The 26,054-nt window shown below is 40.1% G+C and overlaps 1 protein-coding gene across 2 annotated transcripts in view; it reads left to right on the forward strand.

The window, feature by feature from the left end:
* LOC124290716 (uncharacterized serine-rich protein C215.13-like) overlaps nt 1–26,054 on the forward strand; it is an 83,172-nt gene that overhangs the window by 52,213 nt on the left and 4,905 nt on the right. Inside the window, exons 2-5 of one of the 2 annotated variants that reach the window (XM_046727520.1) lie at nt 12,063–12,152; nt 18,174–18,731; nt 19,099–20,343; nt 22,284–22,439. In XM_046727520.1, coding sequence (XP_046583476.1) covers nt 12,098–12,152; nt 18,174–18,731; nt 19,099–20,343; nt 22,284–22,439 — 2,014 coding nt within the window. In that variant the 5' untranslated portion in view covers nt 12,063–12,097. The remainder of the gene's footprint in view (nt 1–12,062; nt 12,153–18,173; nt 18,732–19,098; nt 20,344–22,283; nt 22,440–26,054) is intronic. The other variant, XM_046727521.1, reaches the window with a different exon arrangement.

Genomic DNA, 26,054 nt, shown 5'->3' on the forward strand with positions numbered 1-26,054 from the left:
CTTATCAAACAAAATGTTATCCATAGCCCTATTATACTTAATACTGGTCTCCAGGCGGTTGCCGTACGACTGACGTTACATGTTGCGTTTACATTATGCTCTTTGTACATCTCACCGTCTTCAACTCTTCAGAAGACTGACCTTCAAAACTTATATGACCAACTCCCGAAACATTGTATCATTATGGGAGATATAAATGCCCACAACCCGCTCTGGGGTGGTACAACAACTAATGCTAAAGGTAAACTATTAGAAGACTTTTGTTCAGATAATGATTTATGCATATATAATGACGGTTCTAGCACATATTTACATCCTGGCACAGGAACTTATTCAGCTCTTGATTTATCGATTACTGACTCAGACCTATTGAATGAATTTGAGTGGTCAGCCCACGACGACTTATGTGAAAGTGACCATTTCCCAACAACACTAAAACCCGTGAATCCATCTTTCCTCCATCATCAAGATGGAACTTTAAGAAGGCTAACTGGCCTTTATATGAAACTTTCTGTGCTGAAAAACTCAAACCTGAACTTTTTCATGATCTTCCTGATGCCATAAAATGTTTTTCAGATGAGCTAAAACACATAGCTGCCAAGTGTATCCCCAAATCCTCTGCAGTTCCTCATGTACGTAAACCATGGTTTAACGATGAATTAAAACAGGCTCGCAAGGCACTGAAGAAAGCTGAACATTATTTCCGTTGCCATCCTATGGTCCACAATTTAAACAAATTAAAAAATTAAACGCCAAATCACAGCGTATTTTTAAACAAAGTAAACGGCAATCTTGGCGGAACTATGTATCAAACATCAATTCTCGCACGCCGATATGAAAGGTATAGAACATGATCCAGAAAATAAAAGATAAGGGCTCTTAATCTAGCATTATGCATCTCAAAGATGGAGATGAATTATTAACTGTTAAATCTGACATAGCAAATAAACTTGGAGAAATTTTGGCCAAACATTCTTCCTCATCTAACTATGTACCTGAATTCCAGAAATATCACAGACAGCAAGAAAAGAAATCTATTAATTTCAATTCAGACAATTAGGAAGACTACAATGAAACCTTTTCGATACATGAGCTTCATACTGCTCTTGACCAAGTTCACAATACTGCTTCAGGAGCTGATGGTATACATTATCAACTCCTGAAACACTTACCTGAACCATGTTTAGAGACGCTCTTACGTATTTTTGATGACATTTGGACATCTGGACAATTTCCTTCATCGTGGCATGATGCTATAATTGTGCCCATACCTAAACCTGGACGTGATCATACTGATCCTTCCAATTATAGGCCAATTTCATTAACTAGCTGTGTTTGCAAGACCATGGAACGCATGATAAATAATCGACTTGTTTGGTACTTGGAAACCAATAACCTAATAACAGATATACAATGTGGTTTCCGTAACAACAGAAGTACTGTCGATCACTTGGTGCGTTTAGAACCATCTGTTAAAAATGCGCTAATTAATAAACAGCACGCTGTGTCTATCTTTTTTGATCTAGAAAAAGCATATGACACTACGTGGAAATATGGCATTTTAAAAGATTTACATGGCTTTGGATTGCGAGGCCGGTTGCCTCAATTTATAGCCAACTTTTTAAATGACAGACAATTTCAAGTCCGCGTGGGTTCTACCCTGTCTGACCATTACAATCAGGATCAGGGTGTCCCACAAGGCAGTATTTTGTCTGTCACACTCTTTAGTATAAAGATAAATAGTTTATCAAAAGTTTTAAACGATTCAATTGATGGATCGTTACTTCTGGATGATTTTAATATTTCTTGTGGTAAAAATATGCATACTATTGAACGGCAAATGCAGTTGTGTTTAAACAAAATAGATAAATGGTGTCTTGAAAACGGTTTTAAATTTTCTAAATCTAAAACTAATTGTATACATTTTTGTCGGAAATATAAACCGCATAAAGACCATGAACTGTTTCTAAATGGCTCCTCCATCAAAGTTGTTAAGGAAGCCAAGTTCTTGGGTTTAATTTTTTACTCTAGTTTAACGTTTCTGACGCATATTAAATCCCTTAAAACTAAATGCCTGAAGGCACTTGAATTGTTGAAAGTTGTTTCAAATTCTAAGTGGGGAGGGGATCAAGCCACTCTCCTACACCTATATCGATCATTGGTCCGTTCCAAACTTGATTATGGCTCCATCATATATGGTGGAGCCTGCAAAAGCAACTTAAAACTCTTAGATTCTGTTCATCACCAAGGTCTAAGACTTTGTCTTGGATCCTTTAGAACTTCTCCTGTTGACAGTCTCTACGTCGAGGCAGATGAACCATCTCTTACACAACGCCGTATAAAATTGTCCTTGCAGTATATCACAAAACTTTATTCTATTGAATCTTACCCTGCATTTCATTGTGTCTTTAATCCTCTTTATGAGGATTTGTACAACAAAAAGCCTTCTCTTGCTCCGCACCTTGTTTTAAGAATTAAACCATTCATTTCTGCTGCCGGCATTGAGCTGGAAAATATATCTCCTTCCCGTCTTCTTTCTTCTCCGCCTTGGCAATTGGTTAGGCCACAAGTTGACCTAACATTAACTACATTTAAAAAATCAGAAACAAATGAATTACAGTATAAACAAGAATTTAGTCAATTAAGAAATAAATATACTACATACAAATCCTTATTTACAGATGGGTCCAAGGACGGTGGCGCAGTGGCATGTGCCACTCTCATTGGATCCAGAACAGTATCTTAACAGCTCTTAAATATATTCAAAGACATCCTAAACATAAACAATATATAATCTTTTCTGACTCTCTTTCTTGCCTTCAGGCTATTAAAAATCTATCTTGCAAACATCCACTTTTAATTGAAATAATCGAATTATATAATGATCTTGCTACTGGCCAATGCGACATCGTCTTCTGTTGGTTACCCAGCCACGTTGGCATTTCTGGGAACACAATGGCCGATCTTGCTGCTAAGGCAGCACTACACAAATTTGTGACACCACTTCTGATCCCATACTCTGATTACAAAGCTAGCATTAGAACCTACATCCGTGATGTGGAACACCCAAGTAGGTATAAATAAATTACATGATGTCGCATTGGCCACACTAGATATACTCACGTATATTTACTGAAAGGCGAAGATCCTCCGTTTTGCATCCCTTGTGATGAAAGAATCACAGTCAAGCATGTCCTGCTTGACTGTGTTGAATATTCCATCACAAGGGATAAACTTTGAAGGATCTTTTTTATACTGTTAATTATCACTTAAGAGTTGAATTTTTAAAAGAATTAGATTTGTTGACTGATCTCTAAATAGCTAAATATTTTATTGTTGGTAGTTTAGATTAGTAACTGAGATTGTTAGTGGCTGTACCCTCAAAGGGGGTTAAAATAGCGTAAAATTATTGTCCTCCTGAGAGGGTACGTAACTCCCAAAACTTTCAAAGTAAGATGTAAATTTAACATATTTTAAACGTAGTATCTTTGATCTTTTAACTGCTGGCTTAGTTTTTCTACAATCGCCAGCGGCTGAAGGGATGGTGTAAATCCAACTAGGATCCATGCAGGTAGCAAAAGTAATGTAAGTCCCCATGGTTCCTAGTATGGTGATCTACCTTCAGTTGTTGGCGATCTATAACCCGTGTTTTATACTGTATTGTCCTCCTTAATTGAAATGTTTTAGCTTTGCTCGCTAGTTTTATTCATATCTGTGAGTCTCTAGTATTTTTACTGTCCATCGTCGACAGGTTTTAATCTTCAAACTGTTTTCTCTTTATATTGTATGAATTGTTTTCGTCACGATATGGCTGAGATATTGCCGATGTGACGTTAAGTATTAATTCACTCACTCACTCACTCATCGGTTCCCAAATATTTGTTGTTACTCTCCACGAATAACTATAATATTGCTGACATGGTTTAAAGTAACATTTAATGAATCACTTTTTAACCCATGCTTGTCGTAAGAGGCGACAAACGGGATCGGGAGGTCAGGCTCCGTTGATAGATGCTCATGTTGTTGATCACTGGATTGTCTGGTCCAGATTAGATTATTGACAGACCTCTAAACTAAACTAAGCTCACTAACTCACTCGCTCCTGGGATAAGTCCCATTCGCAGTCTGGGCTGCATAACGGGGTACCTAGGGCCCTGAGCTGATGGTGAGCTAAACCAACCTGGCTATGCCAGGATCGCCCAAACCCACTTTGCTGCATAATACTTCCAAGCAAGAAAAATAAAACGACTTTAGATTCAACGTCAGAATTTAATATTTGACATAAATTGATGAAAATTGACACACGTGTCCACAATGCATTATTAAATCGTTCACAATGAGTCAATCGTATGTCAGTCCACCATTTCGCTCCACACACTGTTCAATCCGACAAGGCAGACGATTTACAAGATTGTCTTTCAGTTCCTCAGATAGCACCTACAACGTTTCATAAATCTCGCCTTTCCACTCTGCAATTTATTTTGGCTCCAACTTTTTAACTTTGTCCTTGATGCTTTGCCAAATATTTTCAGTGGGGTTCAGGTCTGAGGAAGCCATGTTTTGATGTGGTGTGGACACGGGCATTGTCCTGTTGCATAACATAGGAAATTCCACTTCGTCCAATATTTGAATCTAACAGTCCCTCTTGTAAGAGCTCGCAGTACTGAATGAATGTGACCTGTAATTTCCAAGAGAGGCGTTAAGCCCAATTTCCTAATCCCACCCCTATTCATCACATAACGCGGAACTTCAGACACATTTTTTCGCATTGTCTTTTTCGACACCAAAACTTCTGAATCACAAACACCAGAACAAATGCCAAAACCAGAAACAGGAACTGCGCGAAAAAAAAGGGAAAACAAGAGGCTAGAGAGACGAAAGCAGCTTGAGCACCTTCAGAGGTCCCCGTCGAGGTCCATAACTCCTTTGGCTCTCTGGATATGGAGGTAACTCCATCTCCACCTGACACCAGTAGGAGCTCATCAAACGCTTTCTCACGTTCACGTGACATGTCACCAGTGGAAGCACCATGAATCCATAAAACATGATTCAATGGAATTGCAGAGGACTTAAGTATAATTATAACGAATTACAGTTATTGATTCAAGACTTCAAACCATCCGCGTTTTGTCTCCAAGAAACCTATCTAAAAAGGACTGATAAATTTGACATCCGTCGGTACAGTTCCTACCACTCCTTTTCTCCTCCCGGTGTAAAAGCTACAGGAGGCACTTCTATCCTGGTGAGGCAGGGCATTCTCCATAGCCCTGTTCCGCTTAACACCAACCTACAAACTGTTGCTGTCCGCATGACTCTGAACATAGGGTTTACACTATGTTCACTCTATCTTCCTCCCTCCTCAACTGCCCACCTATCAGATATTCAGAACTTGTATAATCAACTCCCAAAGCCCTGCATAATCATGGGCGACCTGAACGGCCATAACCATCTATGGGGGAGTACTGATACAAATAATAAGGGAAAGGTCCTTGAAGATTTTCTCTCCAATAATGATCTATGCATCTTCAACGATGGATCAACCACCTATCTACATCCTGCCACTGGAACATACTCTTCCCTTTATCTATCACTTACGGATTCTAACCTCTTGAACGAGTTTGAATAGTCGGTCCACGATGACCTTTGTGGAAGTGACCACTTCCCAACTATTCTTACTCCTGTTACTCCTGCGGATGAACCGCCTTCAACAAGATGGAATTTTACTAAGGCCAATTGGCCATTATTCCAAACTCTCTGCTCTGAAAAGCTTATACCGGACAACTTCAGGAATGTTCCTGATCCCATGGAACTATTTTCTGATATCTTAAATACTATTGGAGACGAAACCATTCCTAAGTCCTTTTGCAAACCCGCACATACGTAAACCATGGTTTGATACAAACTGCAAACAAGCTAGGAAAAATAGGAACAAGGCGGAAAGATACTTCCGACAACATCCAAATGTTCATAACCTGAATGCCGTTAAAATGACAAATGCCAGGGCAAGACGTACATTTCAACAAACTAAACGCCGGTCATGGAGGAAATATGTGTCCAAAATCAACTCCCGCACACCCATGTCCAAGGTGTGGAACATGATTCAAAAGATCAAGGGCAAAGGATACAAATCTGGTGTTCGCCATCTCAAAGATGGTTACCTCAGTTCATATCTCAGTTTTTAAACAACAGACAATTTCAAGTACGGGTAGGTTCCACATTGTCTGATTATTTCCACCAAGATCAGGGCGTCCCTCAAGGCAGCATCTTGTCTGTCACCCTTTTTAGCATCAAAATTAACAGCCTCACTAACGTCCGGAACAGTTGTGTAGATGGGTCCCTTTTCGTGGACGATTTCAATATTTCATGTCGTGGTAAGAACATGCACGCAATAGAAAGGCAGCTACAACTCTGCATTAACAAAATCCAAAAATGGGCCAATGAAAATGGCTTTAAGTTTTCAAAATCCAAAACAAATTGTATTCACTTTTGTCGTAAATACAGACCACACAAGGATCCAGACGTATCTTTAGATGGTACTCCCATCAAGGTAGTAGAAGAGGCCAAATTCCTGGGACTCATATTCGACCGCCACCTGACATTCTTACCACACCTAAAATATTTGAAAACCAAGTGCTTGAAGGCTCTGGACTTACTAAATGTCGTTTCAAATACAGAGTGGGGAGGGGATCAGAGTACCCTCCTTCACGTATACAGGTCTTTGGTTTGCTCTAAACTAGACTACGGCTCCATTGTTTATGGTGGAGCCTGCAAAAGCAATTTCGAAAAATTAGATTCTATCCACCACCAGGCTCTGCCTGGGAGCTTTTAGGACCTCTCCGGTAAACAGTCTATATGCAGAGGCTAACGAACCTTCCCTTGAACAACGCCGCATTAAACTGTCACTGCAGTATATCACTAAATTACGTTCAAATCAGTCCAATCCAGCATACAATTGTGTTTTCAACCCTCTCTATGAAAACTTGTTTCCTAAACTGCCAAGCCTGGTTCCACCACTTGGAATCAGAATTCAACCACACATATCTGCAGCTAAAATTGATCTCCTGTCTTCACCACCCTGGCAGATGGTGAAACCACAGGTCGATCTTACCCTCACTAAACTCAAAAAGTCCGAAACAAATGCCTTGGTGTTCCAGCAGGAATACAACCAGTTACGTTCCAAATATGACACCCATAGATCCATTTTCACAGACGGATCCAAGGATGGAGGGCCAAGTTGCAAGTGCTACAGTCATTGGATCTAAGACTGTCTCCTCTAGGATTCCCGACAACAGTTCCATTTTCACTGCCGAGGCCAAAGCTATCTCTTCAGCTTTGACCTATATTAAACAGCAGAATCATTCCAAAAACTTCATCGTTTTCAGAGATTCATTATCTTGCCTTCAAGCACTTCAAAATGTTACTTCAAGTCACCCAATCATTCTGGACATTTTAGAACTTTACAACGACCTCTCTACTGGCCAATGTGACATCGTCCTCTGCTGGTTGCCGGGTCACGTCGGCATAGCAGGTAACACAAAAGCCGATGCTGCAGCAAAAGCAGCTCTTGACAAGCCCTTATCTCCACTGCTGATGTCGTATTGGCCACAGTCGATTTACTCATGACTATCTGCTGAAAACCGATGGGGATTGACCCCCCATGTGTGTCTCTTGCGATGAGGTTTTCACCATCAAGCATATTCTGCTTGAATGCGTGGACTTATCGTCTGCAAGGGACTCACATTATGATGCACCAAACCTTAAGGATCTGTTCTCCCGCGTGAGCGCTCATCTGATAGTGAACTACCTGAGGGAAGTTTATCTGTATCATAAATTGTAACTGTGAAATGTAACTATCATAAATTGTAACTGTGAAATGTGACTAACAAATTGCCTGCCTTTAAATTTGGTGCTATGACTTTTTCTGCTTTGAAATGACAATGTAATGAATATATGTTTTTGAAATAACGAGTATGTACTTACAATGTTTATTAATGCAACTTTGTTCTCGTCACTATATGGCTGGAATAATGCCGATGTGACGCAAAACCCAACTCAACTCAACTCCGGTTGTGGTAGTGCACATGAACTCTCTGAGTGCAGTCCATTCAGACACTTTTGTACTCCCTAAAACTGTGGCATGCTCACCTAGTGGTTTTGCTGACCAGTGTGGATGCACAATGTGTGAGTCGTCTAATATCATTCCCACCGTGTTTATGTGGACGTCCCGATCCCGGCTTGAGGTCAAAACCGCAAGCAGCTTGAAATCAGGCAATAAGTTGATGAGCTTAGTTTTACGCCCCACTCAGCAATATTCCAGCTATATGGCGGCAGTCTGGACCAGACAATCAAGTGATCAACAACATTAGTATCGATTTGCGCAATTGGGAACCGATGACATGGGTTAACCTCTTACGAGGTTCTTCAATTTCTTACCTGGATCTTCACGGGTAGGCAATAAGTCATATTCCTAGGTAACCCCGATATGTCCCGCAACTTCTGAAATGATTTGCACCCTGCTTCATATAAAGAGAGAAGTCGATATTTTGCTTCGGTTTTTGACATAACGTCAGGAACTAGGACGAAGCCCATTTTCTGCTGTCCCCCGCCGAGATATTGCTGGAATATTGCAAAAAACGGCGTAAAACCACACTCAGTCAGTCAGTCAGTAACTAGGAAGTCGGTTGCTACAACATCATCATGTGACCTGACCCACCAAAGGGGGTGATGATGCCGAGAACGTCATACTGACGCTAAAGGTGCAAAATATTACCACAACATGTTCGAATTCACCACGCGACGACCCAAAATCTTCTTTAAAACGTGTCTCATTTTTGGGGCTCGGAGCTATATATTTTAATCTGTAAAACAAAATAATAAATACGCTCTAGCTCCAAAGCAACAATTCCGAGACACCACTCATTCTATACATTCAGTAAACCTCTGGTCATTAAGCAGAAGAAGGGGTTTCGGGGTGTTATACTCTTCTGCACTGGCACTTAGCCTCACTACTCTTCTGGTCTGGAGAATTGGACAACTAACAAAATAGTACTGATGACAATTTTCTCTCTTCCCACAATAAGCATGCCCTACGTCATACAAAATATGATCTTTCCACTACTCCACTTAGAAGATTTATTCGGTACCACCAGAATCTTCCACAATAAATTACTTGGTTATTTACCTTAGGTAAGGGGAGGTGAAATTGGGTTTTACGTCGCGCTGGAGAATATTTTGCTCATATGATGACGACGTACATGCGTGTGTAGGTGTATGTGCGGCTGCTTGTACTAGCCCAGACTGAAGCTGGTTTTATAGTGCTAGCCCACTGAGATACCACGCCGCAGTGAAGCACGAATACCCCACTCAGACACATTATACTGACTGAGTGTAATGGCTAAAAGATGTCATCTTCCACACATACATATTGTCATACATACTGAATCAACGTTTTGGTTACTCTGGTCATTGCACCTTCCAAGTATATTCACCTTTTTTTATCTCAACTTTTGATATTTACCTAAACATTCATAAAAGATTTAGTTTTTAATTCCAAATAGCCTAGTTATAGTAAGTAAAAATATATTGCTTGCAATGAATGCTTCCATCGGTTAGACTTACTGAAGTAGGTCTGTCCACATTTGAACAGGTCATTATTCAAGATCAAACCTGGCCTTTTACCAAAAATAACAATTCCAAGCTTTTTTTACGATCCAATGAGACTAGTTCAGAATCTCTTAAATAATAAGATTTATAAAAAGGAGTAAAACAAATTGATAAACTGTGATGTACAAGTTGGGTATTTTAGACATTAGAAGGATGTAATGAATAATATACTTCATTGATAATTGTTGTCCACTTGTTGAAGTAGTGTAGTCAGAAAATATTTTTGTTTGTTACCATCTCTGGCTACACCTTGTCAACAGGGATGTGCTACATTCTGCTAGGAACCATGTAATTTAATGAGGCACAAATGTTAATATTATAATTGTTAACATATTTAAGTCTCTACACTTGTTTTGTATGGCTAGGGTCTATGTCAACAGGTTTCTAATTTGCCATATTTTGTTATTAATGTTTGAAATGTGCATGTCACGATATGGCATAACTATTGCTGATATGACGTTAGCATTTCACTTACTCAAACATTATATATTATAATTAGTTCGATACACCTCTACTCGTTAATATTATGCTTAGCGTTAATGTACATGACATATCTACTCATGATGACTCACCTACCTCACTCACCTTTTTAACCACCCCACCCCGGAGGGGGATATAGTCGACGCCTCGTCCGTCCGTCCGTTCGTCCGTCCATAAACATTTTGTTTCCGCAGCATAACTCTAAAACCGTTCAATATTTTTCAACAAAAATTGGCAGTTATATCAAACAGAACCTAAGGTGGTGCATTTTGCTATTTACAGACTTTTGTAATTTTTATTTTTCTCGGTTTACATGGAAACGATTCGGACTTAGTCTGAAAAGGAGGCGTGGGCTTCGTTTCCGGAGCATAACTCAAAAACTTCTTAATATCTGTCGGCAAAACTTGGCAAATATGTGAGGCAGATCCCAAAGTGGTGTCTTTTGCCATTTGCAGATTTTTGGCATTTTTATTTTTCCCGGTTTCCATGGAAACGATTCGTACTTAGTCTCAAAAGGGAAGGGTGGGCTTCGTTTCCGGAGAACAACTCAAAAACCGTTCAATATCTTTCAACAGAACTTGGCAGATATGTGAGATAGATCTTGAAGTGGTGCCTTTTGCTATTTACAGATTTTTGGCATTTATATCTTTCATGATTTCACTGGAAACGATTTGGACTAAGTCTCAAAAGGGAGGGGTGGGTTTCGTTTCTGGAGCACAACTCGAAAACTTCTTAATATCTCTCAGCAAAACTTGGCAGATTTTGTGAGGCAGATCCTAGAGGGGTGCCTTTTGTTATTTGCAGATTTTTGGCATTTTTATTTTTCCCGGCTTCCATGGAAACGATTCGGATTTAGTCTCAAAAGGGAGGGGTGGGCTTCGTTTCCGGATCAAAAACCGTTCAATATCTTTCAACAGAACTTGGCAGATATATGAGACAGATCTTGAAGTGGTGCCTTTTGCTATTTGTAGATTTTTGGCATTTTTATTTTTCTCGGTTTCCATGGAAACGATTCAGATTTAGTCTCAAAAGGGAGGGGTGGGCTTCGTTTCCGAAGCATAACTCAAAAACCGTTCAATACATTTCTGCCAAAATTGGTAGATATATCGAACAGAAACTATAGTGGTGCCTTTGATATTTTCAGATTTTTTTATTTATTATTTTCTCGGTTTCTATGAAAACAATTCGGATTTTATCTCAAAAGGAAGGGGCGGGCTTCGAGCACAACTCGAAAACCGTTCAATATCTTTCACCAGAACTTGGCAGATATATGAGACAGATCTTAAAGTAGTGCCTTTTGACATTTACAGATTTTTGGCATTTATATTTTTCATCATTTCCATGGAAACGATTTGGACTTAGTAGAAAACTAATCAAGCTGGACTGAAGTTTAAGTAACTGTCAGATGATTTGTTCTTTCAAATATGTGGGGCCGGGGGGATATGTCATTTTCTGATAAATCTTGTTTGGAAAATGTTTAGTGTGATGATGTGGAACAAACAACAGATTTATTATATCAATGCCCACATTCGCAAATATATGCTCATAACAGCTTTCATGCAGGAAGCAAATGTACTATTGTCCCCATGGTCCCTAGTATGGTGATCTACCTTCAGTTGTTGGCAATATATACCCTGTTTCTTTTTATATTGTATTGTCTTCTATATTTGAAAGTTGTATATCTATATCTGTGATCCTCTCGTTATTTTACTGTCCTTCGTTGACAGGTTTTTATAATTTACCATTACTTACTATGTATACCAATTAATTGTTCTCGTCACGATATGGCTGAAATATTGCTGATGTGACGATAAATTGTAACTCACTTACTCACTCACTCGTAGCAGCTTTCAAACATGGCTATTGTTGCTACTTTTTCAGTCATTGACTTGAAATACTGTGCAATGATTACCTTTCAGAGTCTGATCCTTGGGGTTTAAGTACCCCAGCAATTATGGTTTTACAAATCACCTTCGTCATCCTCATGGCTTCCATTTCTTCCACACTTGGTAAGTGAAACGTTAATTATTGCAATGTGGCAACGCATGCCTGTCGCAAGAGGCATCAAATGCGATCAGGTGGTCAGGCTCGCTGACTTGGTTAACACATGTCAACGTATCCACATTAATAATGAATCTTAATCTTAATGCACTAATATTCAGCATACTTAGGGGGGCAGTTGTCAAAATCACAGACCCTCTTACGATCCAATCTATACGCAGGCGCAATAATGAGGTATTACCCAGTAGTTTTGATACGGTAAGTGATTGAATGAGTTTACTTTTACGCCACGTTTAGCAATATTCAAGCAATATCACGGCGGGGGACACCAGAAGTGGGGAATCGAACCAGGATCTTCAGTGTAACGAGCGGACGCTTTAACCATTAGTACAACCCACCGGCCCAGTTACGGTAAGTAACGATAACGGTATGTTATTGTGCATGCTTTGAAAACTGGCTTCCTTGTAATATAATGGTACCTGTAACATGTTTTAACCCAATTTAAACAACAACACAAAAACAACCCAGAACTGAAATTGAAATTTGGAAACAATTTACTAGCAATCTGAAAGGAATACACATAACAACAATGCTGAAGGTATGGTCACCATAACTACGCCACCAATCTCATAGTAACAAAGTCTGCACATTAATGACTGTTGCGATTGTGATTGAACCATTACTGGTGTACCTGGTTTAGCGACACCCCTCGTATGGATACCACCAGCCAGTCTCCTCCTTATACAGACAATCAAGCGGTGAATTCTCAGCAGCGGAATCATCTGCCATTCCTCATAAGTATATGCTGTCGATTTTGAAGATGACATCTGCAACTTAAAGTTCGATAAGTATAAATCTTTAATAGGGTTCCCATCTTATCACCCTTGGTCTCTAGCATGGTGATCTACCTTCAGTTATTGGCAAACTATAGCCCATTTTTATATTGTATTGTCCTATTTAATAATATCGTTTTATGATAGCATGCTAGTTTTACTTTAATATCTGTGATATACTAGTAGTTATACTGTTCTTCGACAACATACTTTTATTTTCTAATTGTATTGATCTATAATATAATAATATATTGCCCCCTTCACCATATAGCTGAAATATTGCCGATGTGACGATAAATATTAACTCACTCACTCATATCTTGTCATGTCTCCTTGTGCGGCAATGGTAATATTTCTACGTCATTATATAGTATTAGGTTCCGCCCGTCTGTACGTATTGGAATATCTTAAGAACCGTTAACTAGATTCTTTTCATATTTGATACCTACGTTCATCACTGTATGAGAAAGGTCACAGTCAGGTTTGGTGACATCGATCTTCATTTCAGGGTCACAAGAGGGCTTTAACGTTTTGCTCTTGTCAGCGAGATATCTCAAAAACCGTTCTCTGGATATGGAACCAAGCTGTCATATTCGACAGCAAGCTTCATCCATGGAAGGTACAGAGCCCAGTCGATTTTGGTGACCTTCACATAATTGTCAAGGTCATGACGACACTTTGAAGATTTCAGCATGTTAACCTGCATGTTAAGCCTATCAGCAAAATTCATCAAGAAGCGTCCACTGGATTTTCTTCATATTTGACACCAAGCTTCATCATGGCACTTACCCGTGAAGATCCGGGCTAGAATTGATCTTCAGTAACCCATTCTTGTCGTAAAAGGCGAATAACGGGATCGGGTGGTCAGGCTCGTTGACTTGGTTGACACATGTCATCGGTTCCCAATTGCGGATATCGATGCGCATGCTGTTCATCACTGGATTGTCTGGTCCAGACTCGATTATTTATAGACCGCCGCCATATAGCTGGAATAAAACGGCGTGCGTAAAACTAAACTCACTCACTCACCCATCACGTATTCTTCAAGGTCATAGCGACACATTGAGTATTACAGTTTGTTAACCTGCATGTTCACCTTGTCAGCGACACATCTCACAAACGATTCACTGTATTTTCGTCATATTTGACATCTCAATGTGCGTTTACTGCATGCACATATGGATCATCTTCTGACTGAAGACAACACTCTTCCACTGTCCTGTGTATGACTGAAACACATCTCACAGATACGGTAGTTGACAGGTACGACAGATCTAGTTCACACCAACTCATTATCCATCAGTCAGGTCATGGATAAGGAATGTTCATCCATAAGGACTGTGCACACACTCAAGTCCATGTCAACACTACTCTCGAATTGTGAGCTTCAATAGTTTCCATAAACTACAAAGACGGCCTGATCACCACTGTCTACCGTCAGCCAGGACCACTAAGAGACTTTCTTCGAAACCTGAACAAAGCACTCTCTGAGCTACAACTGTCATCATTCCCTACAGTCCTGTACGGTGACTTCAACATGGACAACTACAACAAGCTAGATGAAGTGTCGAGGCACACCCTGTCTCCAGTTCCTGGTGTCTGTGGGCCAACTCACATCCATGGAGGACACCTGGACCTTATCTATACCCCCTGCAGCTGTGTATGTGACACCACCCCTAGACGTGTCTACTTCACAGACCACTTCCTTGTGTGGGCAGCACTGCTGTAACCCAGCAACCCAGCAATGTAAAGTATCCTAATGCTAATATACATGCAGTTTCTATTTTCCCGTATGCAGGCTCATGTTATCATCTACATTAGTCAAAGGTTCAATGCTGACATCAAAATCAAAATCTTTATTTGACTGACAAATTTGTATGACCAAACGTAGACTTTCAAGACTTCTCTTGAATGTGTTTTGATAAGCAATTTCTTTATTACTTTTTTTTGCATATTTCATACACCATGACATTCATGTCTAGGTCGAAGTGAGTCTTGAAAATATTTGTGTGTTTGAACCACTACACAGCACGATATCAAGAGAGGTTGACTGGTCGTGTTTTTGTTGACAGTTAACTTCATCTTAATCTACGACCTTCACTTTCATTACTTTTTTAAGTTTGATTTCATAATTTATTATGTCAACTTATTGACAATGCTTGTCCTACAAATGGTGATGACATCTCAAGAACAGCGAGGTAAGTTGCCTATTATGAATATCAGACGACAGGCAAGGGGGTGATTATAAAAATGTGGCACACTGGCGACGTCCAGTACCTCCTGTTGATAATGTTGACAAATTATCCTGGGTACTGTTATGAGATCCGTCTTGAAACAATCTATATGAAACGCATCCCCACACCATTACTGAGTCACCACCAAGTGGTCCATCTGCATGGATGATCTCCTGATGATATGCCTAACAACTACGGCCGTGGGTAGTGTGTAGAAGATAGTGACTTTCAGTAGACAAGTGACCCTAACGCCTTGTCCTCAAGTTGCGGTTTTCTTGGAGCCTGCACAGTGTTCCTGCCCGTGTAAATCTGTAAGGAAGGGATGTCTGGTCGACTTTCCATCAGAGCAACCGTCCGCATCCTCCCTCTGGTGGTACCGGTTGAGAATTGGACTCTCACTCTCCATTTCCGGCACAATTATTCATCAAGTGCCCTAGGGTTGAACTTGCCTGACGAATTAGGATTCAGTAACCATGGTCATCAGTCTTCCTCTTTCTTCTAGGTCATGGAGAATCCTTTTCTTCACTTGTGGTCACATACTTCCTCACAAGTCGACAAACAAGATGAATAAGTCATCCTTGCAATGGCAACATACTCGTCTTGAATATGTCAACTAGTTATGACTATGTCAAATATTTTGGCATGTACATAGCAGTGGCTTTAGTTGTATGCAGCACTCAGCAATATTCCACCTATATGGCGGCAGTCTGTAAACAATCGAGTCAGGATCCTACAATCCAGTGATCAACAGCATGATCATCGAGGTATGCAATTGCGATACGATGACATGTGTCAACCAAGTCAGCGACTATACCGCAAAATGGGAGGAGAGTATTGAAACGTTCTGCTCCAGGGGCACTACCACCAAATCCAGGCATCATATATCATGATATGTGGCTGGATGGTGTTGAACGCAGATGAAAAGTCAACGACGAGGATCCTGATGTATGACTTCGGTGTCTCTAGATATTTCTAGGCATTATTAAGGAGTGACTGTGTGGCATCAACAACTCCTCTCCTTGACCTGCAGGCGAACTGAAGCGGGTCCAGTATGTAGACAACGGCCTGCTTCCTAGACGTTTTCTTTGGTATTAGGTATGGAAATATAATTATTACGGTGTCATCCTGGTTTTAAACAACATCTGTGATAGTCTGGTCATTTTTTTCTGTCCTTTAATGATAGGGATTTATGTCATCTACATGTATATGTTACATAACTCTTATTCCCCGTCATTTAAAAAAAAAGTTACTCCTACGCTAGTTTTAATCGTGGTGTATGTGTTTTTTCCCTGAAGCTGTGATGGTGTTTTAGATGGTGTTAACCCTCTCAAATACTACGTCTATATTTGCCTGTTTCAACTAGAATCTCTTGACTGTGTCTCTGGCTGAGCTCTCACTGTAATGAAAAAGTTGTCCATCCATATATTGTTGTCCTTCCTGACATCATTGAAGTCGCATAGTCAATAACTCGCATCAAACTCACGATATGGCTGAAATATTGTGACTAACTTTTAACTCACTGTATTTGTATGTACAGTGATATATTTTGATTATTACATATTGCTTTTAGATATACACATGAGCCTGAATTAAACACCCCCAGAATCCAAGCAACATGACGTTAGAAACGGATTCGGGATTGTGGATTGGGGATTCGAATCCTGAATCTGAATGGGTTTTGTTCACATTAGGGATTCGAATCCCCAATCTGATTTTTTTTCATATTCGGTATTTTTGCATTTCTTGTACACACTTGGAATTCGGAACTTGTAACTATACACTTGGCACATTCATCTGTCACACCTACCTATCCTTGACGTTGCCGTGCACCCTCGGAGATAGTCGAACGGCCCCGAAGCTCTTCCCTGTTTGTATGCATGAGCTCTCATTGAAGAACGAAAAAAGACCAACCAAGTCAATAATTTGAAACACACTTTTATTTAGTGTGAAATCTGTGTTGCAATTCTGGTAATTGTATTACACATTCCTTCTTACTGCTCATGGGTCCCTAGTATGGTGATCTACCTTCAGTTGTTGGCAAAATATAGCCTGTTTTTATACTGTATTGTCCTCTATAGTTAAACTGTTTTAGATCTAATTACTAGTTTTAAATTCGAATCTGTGATAATCTAGTTATTTTACTGTCTTTCGTTGACAGGTTTTTCCAAATTTACAATAAATTACTATGTATAAAATTAATTGTTCTCGTCACGATATGAAATATTGCCGATGTGACGATAAATTGAAACTCACTCACTCACTTACTGCTCATGAGAAAATTTGAGATTGACACATTTGAGGTCAATAATGCATCAATAGCTAGCTGAAGTCAAAGGGTCAATTATGCAGGGTTTGTTTGGTTTGTAATTGTGGTAATTGAATTAAACATTCCTCCTTACTGATTATGGAGTGTGATTGTAACACGTTTATCCATTCTACAAGGCCAACTATGTCATGAGCAAATTTGAGATTGACTCATTTGAGAACTGAGCTCATTTAGAAACAGTATATAACTCACTCATCACAGTCCAGGTGTGGTCACTTGTGGTGGTTCATACACATACAACAACCATGTGTGGCAATCAGACTTCTGACATGCCTTCTGATCATACTTTGATGTTCATGTTTTTTGTGTATTGCTCTCAGATTTCAAGTATGTTGTTACAACTTTCAATGTCAGTTACATTTTTCTGTTTTTATCAGAGTAAAATATGTTACAGTTACCATTATTATACTCAGAATCTCGTTTTCAATGCATATACAAAAACATGTAGTTTTTTGTACAAGTTTGTCATATACAAATGATAAGTTTTTATGTAGTATAAACGTATTGATTATGTATAACGTTTTATATTATTATGTTTCTGACGAGACTTTGAATCTCACCCACTCACTCCAAGTTTTATGTGAAATAGAAAAGCAATTGTCTCTGCAGTGAATATGTTCGTATACGTTTTTACAGGTTGCCCTTATCAGACTGATGTCGTTTTTCTCTTGGATGGATCTGAAAGTGTTTCAGAATCAGCATTTCTTCAACAGAAAGCTTTTGTGGTGGTAAATACTGCCACACTGCAAATGACTGCTCCATCTTTCAGACATCTTCATGTTGGAGTTGAAGTGTTCAGTTCAGATGTAAGCGTCATAACCGAACTGGACAAACCAGCAGATCCTGACACTTTTAGTAACTTTGTCCTTGCTGCTGCTCAACCCCGTGATGGAACTCGCACCAACATAGCTCTTAAGACATTGAGATATATGTTCTCTCAACAATCACGACAAAATACTTTGTTAAAAGCTGTCTTAATCACTGATGGATACTCCAAAAATATAGCTAAAACAATAGAGGAAGCCCGAATGGCTAGGAATATAGGTGTTGATTTCATATTTGTTGGCATCGGCAGTTCGATCAGATTTGAGGAAGTGGCAGCTCTAGTAGATGACAAAAGTAAAGTTTTTCTCCTTAACACTTTTGATGAACTTGCCAGTGTCAGTGATGAAGTGAGGAATGCTATATGTTCAGGTAAGGTTGGCTTAATCTGTATATATCAGTGTTTGGTTTGTTGCTTAATGCCCCACTCAGCAATATCCAAGCTATATGACGGCATATATATCAGTGACATACTATACAATTACACATGTTTGGATTAATAGACGTAATATTGTCTTCACACAAATCGTGACAACACTTCCCATGTGTGTGAGGAGGATCGATTTGATAAAAGTGGAAGTAAAATTGAAGTTAAAGGTGCACTTACTTAAACACCCACTCAAATTCAGTGTGACGTGACGTGACGTCAACTTTGCGTTTCTCTCTCTCTCTCTCTCTCTCTCTCTCTCTCTCTGTCTGTCTCTCTCTCTTTATATATATTCAGGTATATTTATTTCAGGAACACCAGTTTCGTGGCATAGCAAGAGAAAGAACAGTGAAAGGAGCACTTTGATGACTAGTCCAATCTTTGTGCCAGATGCTATTGCTTCAACTTCCTTTACACCAACATTCACGAAAATGGATTCAGTCACAACTTCTTCCGTATCAAGCTTTCTTCAAACCGTCGTGACACAACCCGCCTTGATAGGAACCTCAAATGTGATCAGTAGCACAGTATCACTCTCTCCATCTGATCCTTCAACTGTTATATCCACTGTTGCCTCACCAACCACTAAATCGTCTACCTCTCATGCAACCAATACTGCAAGAAGTTCATCTTCATTGTTTACATCAATCATCAACAGTACAACCAATGAACAAACTGCATCAGAATCAACTTTAACACAATCAATAAATCCAACGCCATCAATAGCAACTTCATCACCATCAACAACAACTTCAACACCATCAACAACAACTTCAACACCATCAACAACTTCAACACCATCAACAACAACTTCATCACCACCAACAACTAGTACTTCTACATCACCTCCAACAACTTTTATGACATCGACAACGACAAGGCAATTAGTGCAACAAGACCATTTCACTCTCATCCCTCTTGGTTTGCTAGCAGGTTTAGGTGGGAGTGAGACACTATTGGACTTACTAAGAGGTTCTAATCATGATATATCGCATGATAATTCATTTGGAATGAAAATTCCATTGCCCCTTTTCATTGCTAAAACACCATCACAAATGAGTACACCTTTAGCATTAAATCGAACATTGCCTCCTTTCTATTCACATCGTAATACCACGTCTCCGGCTGAATATACATCTCCTACCAGCAAAACGCCCCTTGTAAAGCCTTTCATAACAATGAAACAATCCCTTGGTATCAAGACTTCAGCTGCACCTATCACTTCTAAGAACACAACTACAAATTTACCTTCAAGCAGAGGTATAACTGATATGACCCAGACCAGTTCATCTATAACAAAAGTAAGTACGAAACACAAAGTTACAAGATTCACAACAGGAAACCCAGCTTCAAATATTACCAGTACAGCGTCACCTACGAATATTTCGTTGAAACCCACTGCAGAGATGTCTAGTTCGGCTTCTACAATATCACCTGCATCTACTACCAGCCAACCATCTTTCACAACAGATTCATTATCTACCATGATGGAAAAACCAATAAGGAACGAAGGAAGAAACGGCCAAATATATTTTGAAACCACAAACATATATATACGTAAGTGTTTTTTAAAAAACCCGCATTTATTGTTTAAAATGAAAACAGATCAAAATACTCTTTGAAGAGGTGACTGACGTGATCGAGTGGTCAGCCTCACTGCATGACTTGTTTGACACACGTCATCATATCTCAATTGTATACATCGATGCTCATGATGTCAAGCATTGGAGTAAGTGATGTAATATTTCCGCATATCTTGAGGTGCTAGAGGGCACCAAACAAGCCATGCAGTGAACTTGACCACTCAAAAGTTCACAGTCGAATGCATACCTAATCCCCTGCCTGTTACCTGTGTCATTTAAATGGAATAACCCCAAGAACATTTATGTTCATTTAAGTCCTGTGTCTTCCTCTGGAACACCAGCATTCTGGAGACCGGCGATGTTGATATGCAGTCATTTGTTTACCAATTTAACGTTAACCTTTTACTCAGTCTCAGTCAATCTTAATCTGTTAATACAGCTTATCTTTACTTGGTTCATCCTCTCTCATCGTTTTCGAGACTGTTCCATTGTAAGTAGGTGAAATCCCTTCACTATGTGACTAACATAACTTATACAAAAACAATACACTGTACGACTATAAAATCTACCAATAAAAGACAGTAAGGAACTAAAATATCACAGATGAAAAAGACTTAAATCTAGGTTTTATATTGTGACAAAATAACAATACAATACAAAACTGGACTATAGATAACCAGTAACCAAAGTTAGGCCACCACACAAGGGGCCCTGGGGACTCATGGTACTTCTGAGACCGCCGACCGCCTCCGTGGTGTAGTGGTGAGGGACGGTGGGGTAGCCTAATGGTTAAAGCGTTGGCTCGTCACGCCGAGGACCCGGGTTCGAATCCCCACATAGGTACAATGTGTGAAGCCCATTTCTGGTGTCCCCCGCCGTGATGTTGCTGGAATATTGCTAAAAGCGGCGTAAAACCAAATTCAGTCAGTCAGTGTAGTGGTTAGAGCGTCCGCCCGGAGAGCGGAAGGTCGCAGGTTCGGTCCCCGACCGCATCATAACAAAATAAGTAAAATATGGTACTTGTTGGTCCCTGCCTGGCGCTCGGCATTAATGGGTACAACAAGGACTGGTTGGCTTGGAGTCAGTATAATGTGTCTGAGTGGGTTATTCATGCTTCACGGCGGTATGGTATCTCAGTGGGCTAGCACTATAGAACCAGCTTCAGTCTGGGCTAGTACAAGCAGCCGCACATACACATACACATACACACGCATGCACGTCGTCATATGAGCGAAATATTCTCAAGCACGACGTTAAACCCAATTTCACCTCACCTCACCTCACCTCTGCGACCGCCATCACGAAAATGAAATATTCCTGAGTGTTAGTTAAACAATAAACAAACCGTTTGTCAAAACACTTCTATAATGTGTACTTACAATATTCCTAAATGATGTGGCTGAATGCAGGCTCATCAACATTTTGTAATTGACAACCATTTACTATCAAAGACCAGCAATCAAACGTGATCAAGGCAGTTACATACCTCCAGCTTACCATCAACTCATCAAAGATTCCCAACAGGTATAATAGGCTTTTGAATGTATGTATGATGTATTTGTCATGTTTGCCGTTAGCCTATTAAAGAAATAAACACGTATCCATATTCCATATAATACTTTTGTTTATTCTACAGGTGTCATCTGTTAGCCTTTTTCTCTGATCATGTGAAGTTAACCGGCCCATCTACTATATTGAAATTCAAATCCAATCAGCTGTAAAAGCACTTCCTCGTTTTTGTTTACATGCCTCTTAATCCATATTCTGTTTGTCACTTGCCTAATAATGGTGTTGGAGCCTACACCAAAACGTCAGTCCTATTGGAATAGTTGTCCATATCTATTTGGCTATGCCTCTTTAGAAGTCCAAGTTTTAAATGTCCATCAAACAAGTTGAATGTTAACTCTGTTGTAGATCCCGAGTGCCTACGAGTGTCCCCGGATCCAGAGGATCCCACACAATACTTTGAGAAGGTTGGAACCCTAACTCACCGGCGCAGATGTGCCAGAGGGGTTGCATTTGATCCAATCACTTGCACATGTGCTTTAAAGTTCATAGTCGGATTTACACGTGAGTATGACAGTTTCTGTGTTACTAAAAAGCTAAAAGTATGATTATTACAGTTCTAAAATTGCAATGCAGTGCATGTATTTGTTGCACAAACTGGAAGTGCACATTCTGACAACAGTATCTCGAAGCAGATATTTTTGGCTTCAAAGATGCTCATTCAAATTTCGCAAAATTTAACAGCTTCTTTTGGGGGTACATATGTGTAGCCAGAGGCATGATAATTGCGCTTATGATGCAAAGTCTGTTCTGGAACAGAACCAATTTGCATATACGTCTGCTGGTATGTTGGAATTTGAAAACAAAAGTTAGTCTTACATAAAAGAATTTGGTGTGTACTCAACAAATAGCAAAGAAATTCTGTACAATAAGCAGTTGTAAAGTAAGTTTACAGATCACTACCATAGCAGTACAAATCACAGTACAAATACTGTCACATTTTATGTTAAGAATTGAGTATAGCAATAATAGAAAGTCATGAAAATGGTCACCCCACTGCAACACTAATCAAGCCTTGGCTGACAATCCAAGGGGGAAATTATCTTTAACGTGTGATAAAGTGTGCAATGATCGAGACAGGATCATGATTTTTTAAACACAGCAAACTGTCTTCAAATATTTTGTTGTTTTGACAAAGTTCCTGTCGAATCTTCTGTACAATTCTAGGTCAGAATTTGCTGGAATAATCTGAAATCTGAAAATATCAACTCAATCTTGACAACCAGTCTAAATATAGCAACAAGTACACCACTAAATTCTACTGAATCCTAAATAGAAACAGAGTATCTCAGGTACAATACAGTACTGTACAATAAATAAAAGTGCCACATAACATTCTTTTGGAACAAATATGTCACACGAATAAAAAAACAAAGCTCTGTTTAGAACATCTTTACTACACGAATTGAACTGTCCTTCCACGAAGACCTCTGAGGAAGTGACCTTTTTATTAACACTTTGAAAGCCCTTCAGATATTCCCTTTTCAACATGGTGGAACTTGTGTTTGTTTGAAATTAATTATCTGATAAATACAAGCCTGGTCTGTTCATTGACGTTCCCCTACTATACTCAGCAGCAAAAAACCCGTCGGTACGAATTCAAAATTAGATAGGCACTGTCATCAAATCATTACAGAAATAGACATAATAAGCGGATCAAAAAAATTTTTGTGTACAATATCTTGACACAACAGTGAAGAACTCAGCAGAATTACAAGACATTACGTGAACGTTTGCAGTCCATTCAGACCCTTGACATCAGTATCTATTGTGACCACCACGAGCGGCAATAACTGCAGCACAGCGTCTATGCATGGGGTGCACCAATGGATTGATGAAGGCCATTGGCACCTTGAACCACGCTCTGAGAAAGGCCGGGCGCAATAAATCGGCTGTGTTCGGCCTTGTTATGACATCATGACAGCGCACCGCTGTGATGTCGCCTCCTCTCCCTGGACCAAAGTTCTTGAACACCCACTCTCTGGTTCAGGCCTATTCCACCCCGTACCATGATGCTTGCACCACCCCATGAGTCTCCTTCCATAACACATTGATCTGAGTAACGCTGGCCACGTCGTCGCCATATTCTTGTTCTGCCATCTGCAGTTGATACGCAGTACCTACTCTCATCTGTGAACAGAACAGTTCTCCATTGCCTGTATCGCCAGTTTAGGTATTGTAGGGCAAACTGAAGACGTTCACGCCGATGACGAGGGGTGAGGATAGGCTCACGGTAAGGTCCCTCTGTTAAGACGGCGGCGTACTGTATCAATACTGATTGGTCTTCCGTGTGTTCCCACTGTCTGGCGTGCTGTTTCGGATGCCTGCATGATGGGATTCTGTACATGCTGTCGCACAACATGGGGTCTTGTCGTCTTGTGGTCAGCCTTGGTCTGCCAGTACGGGGGCGATCAGTTGTGGTGTTGGTGGCCCGGAAAGGTTGCTGTAGATGATCCGAACGCTGACCTGGAAGTGATTGGCAACGGCTTGTGCAGTGTGGCCAGCTTCAAGTCTTCCTAGCGCCTGGTTCCTCTGAGCTGGCATCCAGGTTTGGGGGTGCATTTAATAGGGCTGGTCCTTGTGAACAGCACGTGCAGCATGAGTTGCGTGAAAAACATGGAGAACACCGTACCATCTCCGAGATCCGATTGCGTTTTTGAGACCATTTCCTGGGTTCCATTCTGAGTTTGATAATGGAATGTCTCAGGTAAAGTTGGAGATGGTGTCAAAAAAATACAATCAAAACATTAAATGAGTTTACAGTTTTCCGTTTCTGCGAAGGAAAATTCCAAACTGACGTTTCTTTTGCTGCTTAGTATATTATATACTTGCCGAAAGTTAAATGATGTAGTATATGTTATATTTGGGATTACACCTTTTCACTTAAGTACAGATTCTAGTACTTTTTTTTCAGTTGATTCGGACTCAAACGCTCAGAGCAGGGAACCTAATCACCATCAAACAAAGTCAGCAATCTTACCCATTCAGCTTCCATAAAAATGAGCAACTGTAATCAAGCATCTAACCTCTGCTACATTTAACCAATTTCTGAAAGACATTTTGTGCTCGTATGAACTCTTGAAATACTTACCAAGAGTATGTTTGTAAAGGATTTTGCTGATTTTAGGACTCAATGTATACTGAGTCAAAGTAAAAACTTTTTGTAAACAAAAATATGAATTGTAGACAGTTTTTGGGTATCGTAATATTAATCCCTCGGTATCGACTCAAGAAAAAACTCACCACAGCACATTTAAGTGAATCCAAACATCGTGCACCCCACAGTAGTGCTGAAACGTTTTTTTCATGTGCCACTTGTCATGTAATCTTATTATTGCACGTGAATTTGATCGCACCAATCAACTGTACAAAGATGTGATTTCTGTAATGTCCAAAATGTGGTACAACGTGGGGTATTATGACTTAGTCAAAATAGCGACCAGCTGTCAAGTCATTTCCTCATCCTGGACCGAGATTCTGGAACACCACGGTGCTAACTATCTGGTTCAGACTAATTGCAACCCACACCATGATGCTTGGACCACCCCATCAGTCTCTTTCAACAATACTCTATTTCAAAACAGTTTTCAACGCCTTCACCATACTCTCACTCTGCCATCGACTGTCGAAACACAGTATCGACTTTCTTGAGATAAAATCACAGTTCTCCATTGTCGATAACGCAAATGTCGATGCTGAGTTGCCCATTACAGTCAGTTTTGGTGATGATGAGCGGTGAGGACAGGACTACGATATGGTCTGTGACAGCAGAGGTTTCTCCCGCGCAAACGTCGACGCACTGTATCGGCATTGATGGGTCCGTTGTGAGTCCCAGTGGTTTGGCGTGCTGTTTCCATCCCTCTGGGGAAGCGATCCTGCAGGTGGTGTCGGCCTTGACGTTGTGATGTCACTGAAGGTCGCCCATTGCGTGGACGGTCTTGGATGCTGTTAGTGACCTGATACCGCTCCTGCAGTAGGTAGACTGTCCTAACATGAACAATAAAATGATTGTCTACCCTCCGTGCAGTCTGGTCAACTTGCAGTCGTCCCAAGACTTGGTTCCTCTGATCTCTCGCAAGTCGTGCCATGGCGATTGTGTCAAAACAAAAATGATTTCAG

The sequence above is a fragment of the Haliotis rubra genome, unplaced genomic scaffold (assembly GCF_003918875.1).
Source record: "Haliotis rubra isolate DU_JTF1 unplaced genomic scaffold, ASM391887v1 Scf471, whole genome shotgun sequence".
NCBI lineage: Eukaryota > Metazoa > Mollusca > Gastropoda > Lepetellida > Haliotidae > Haliotis > Haliotis rubra.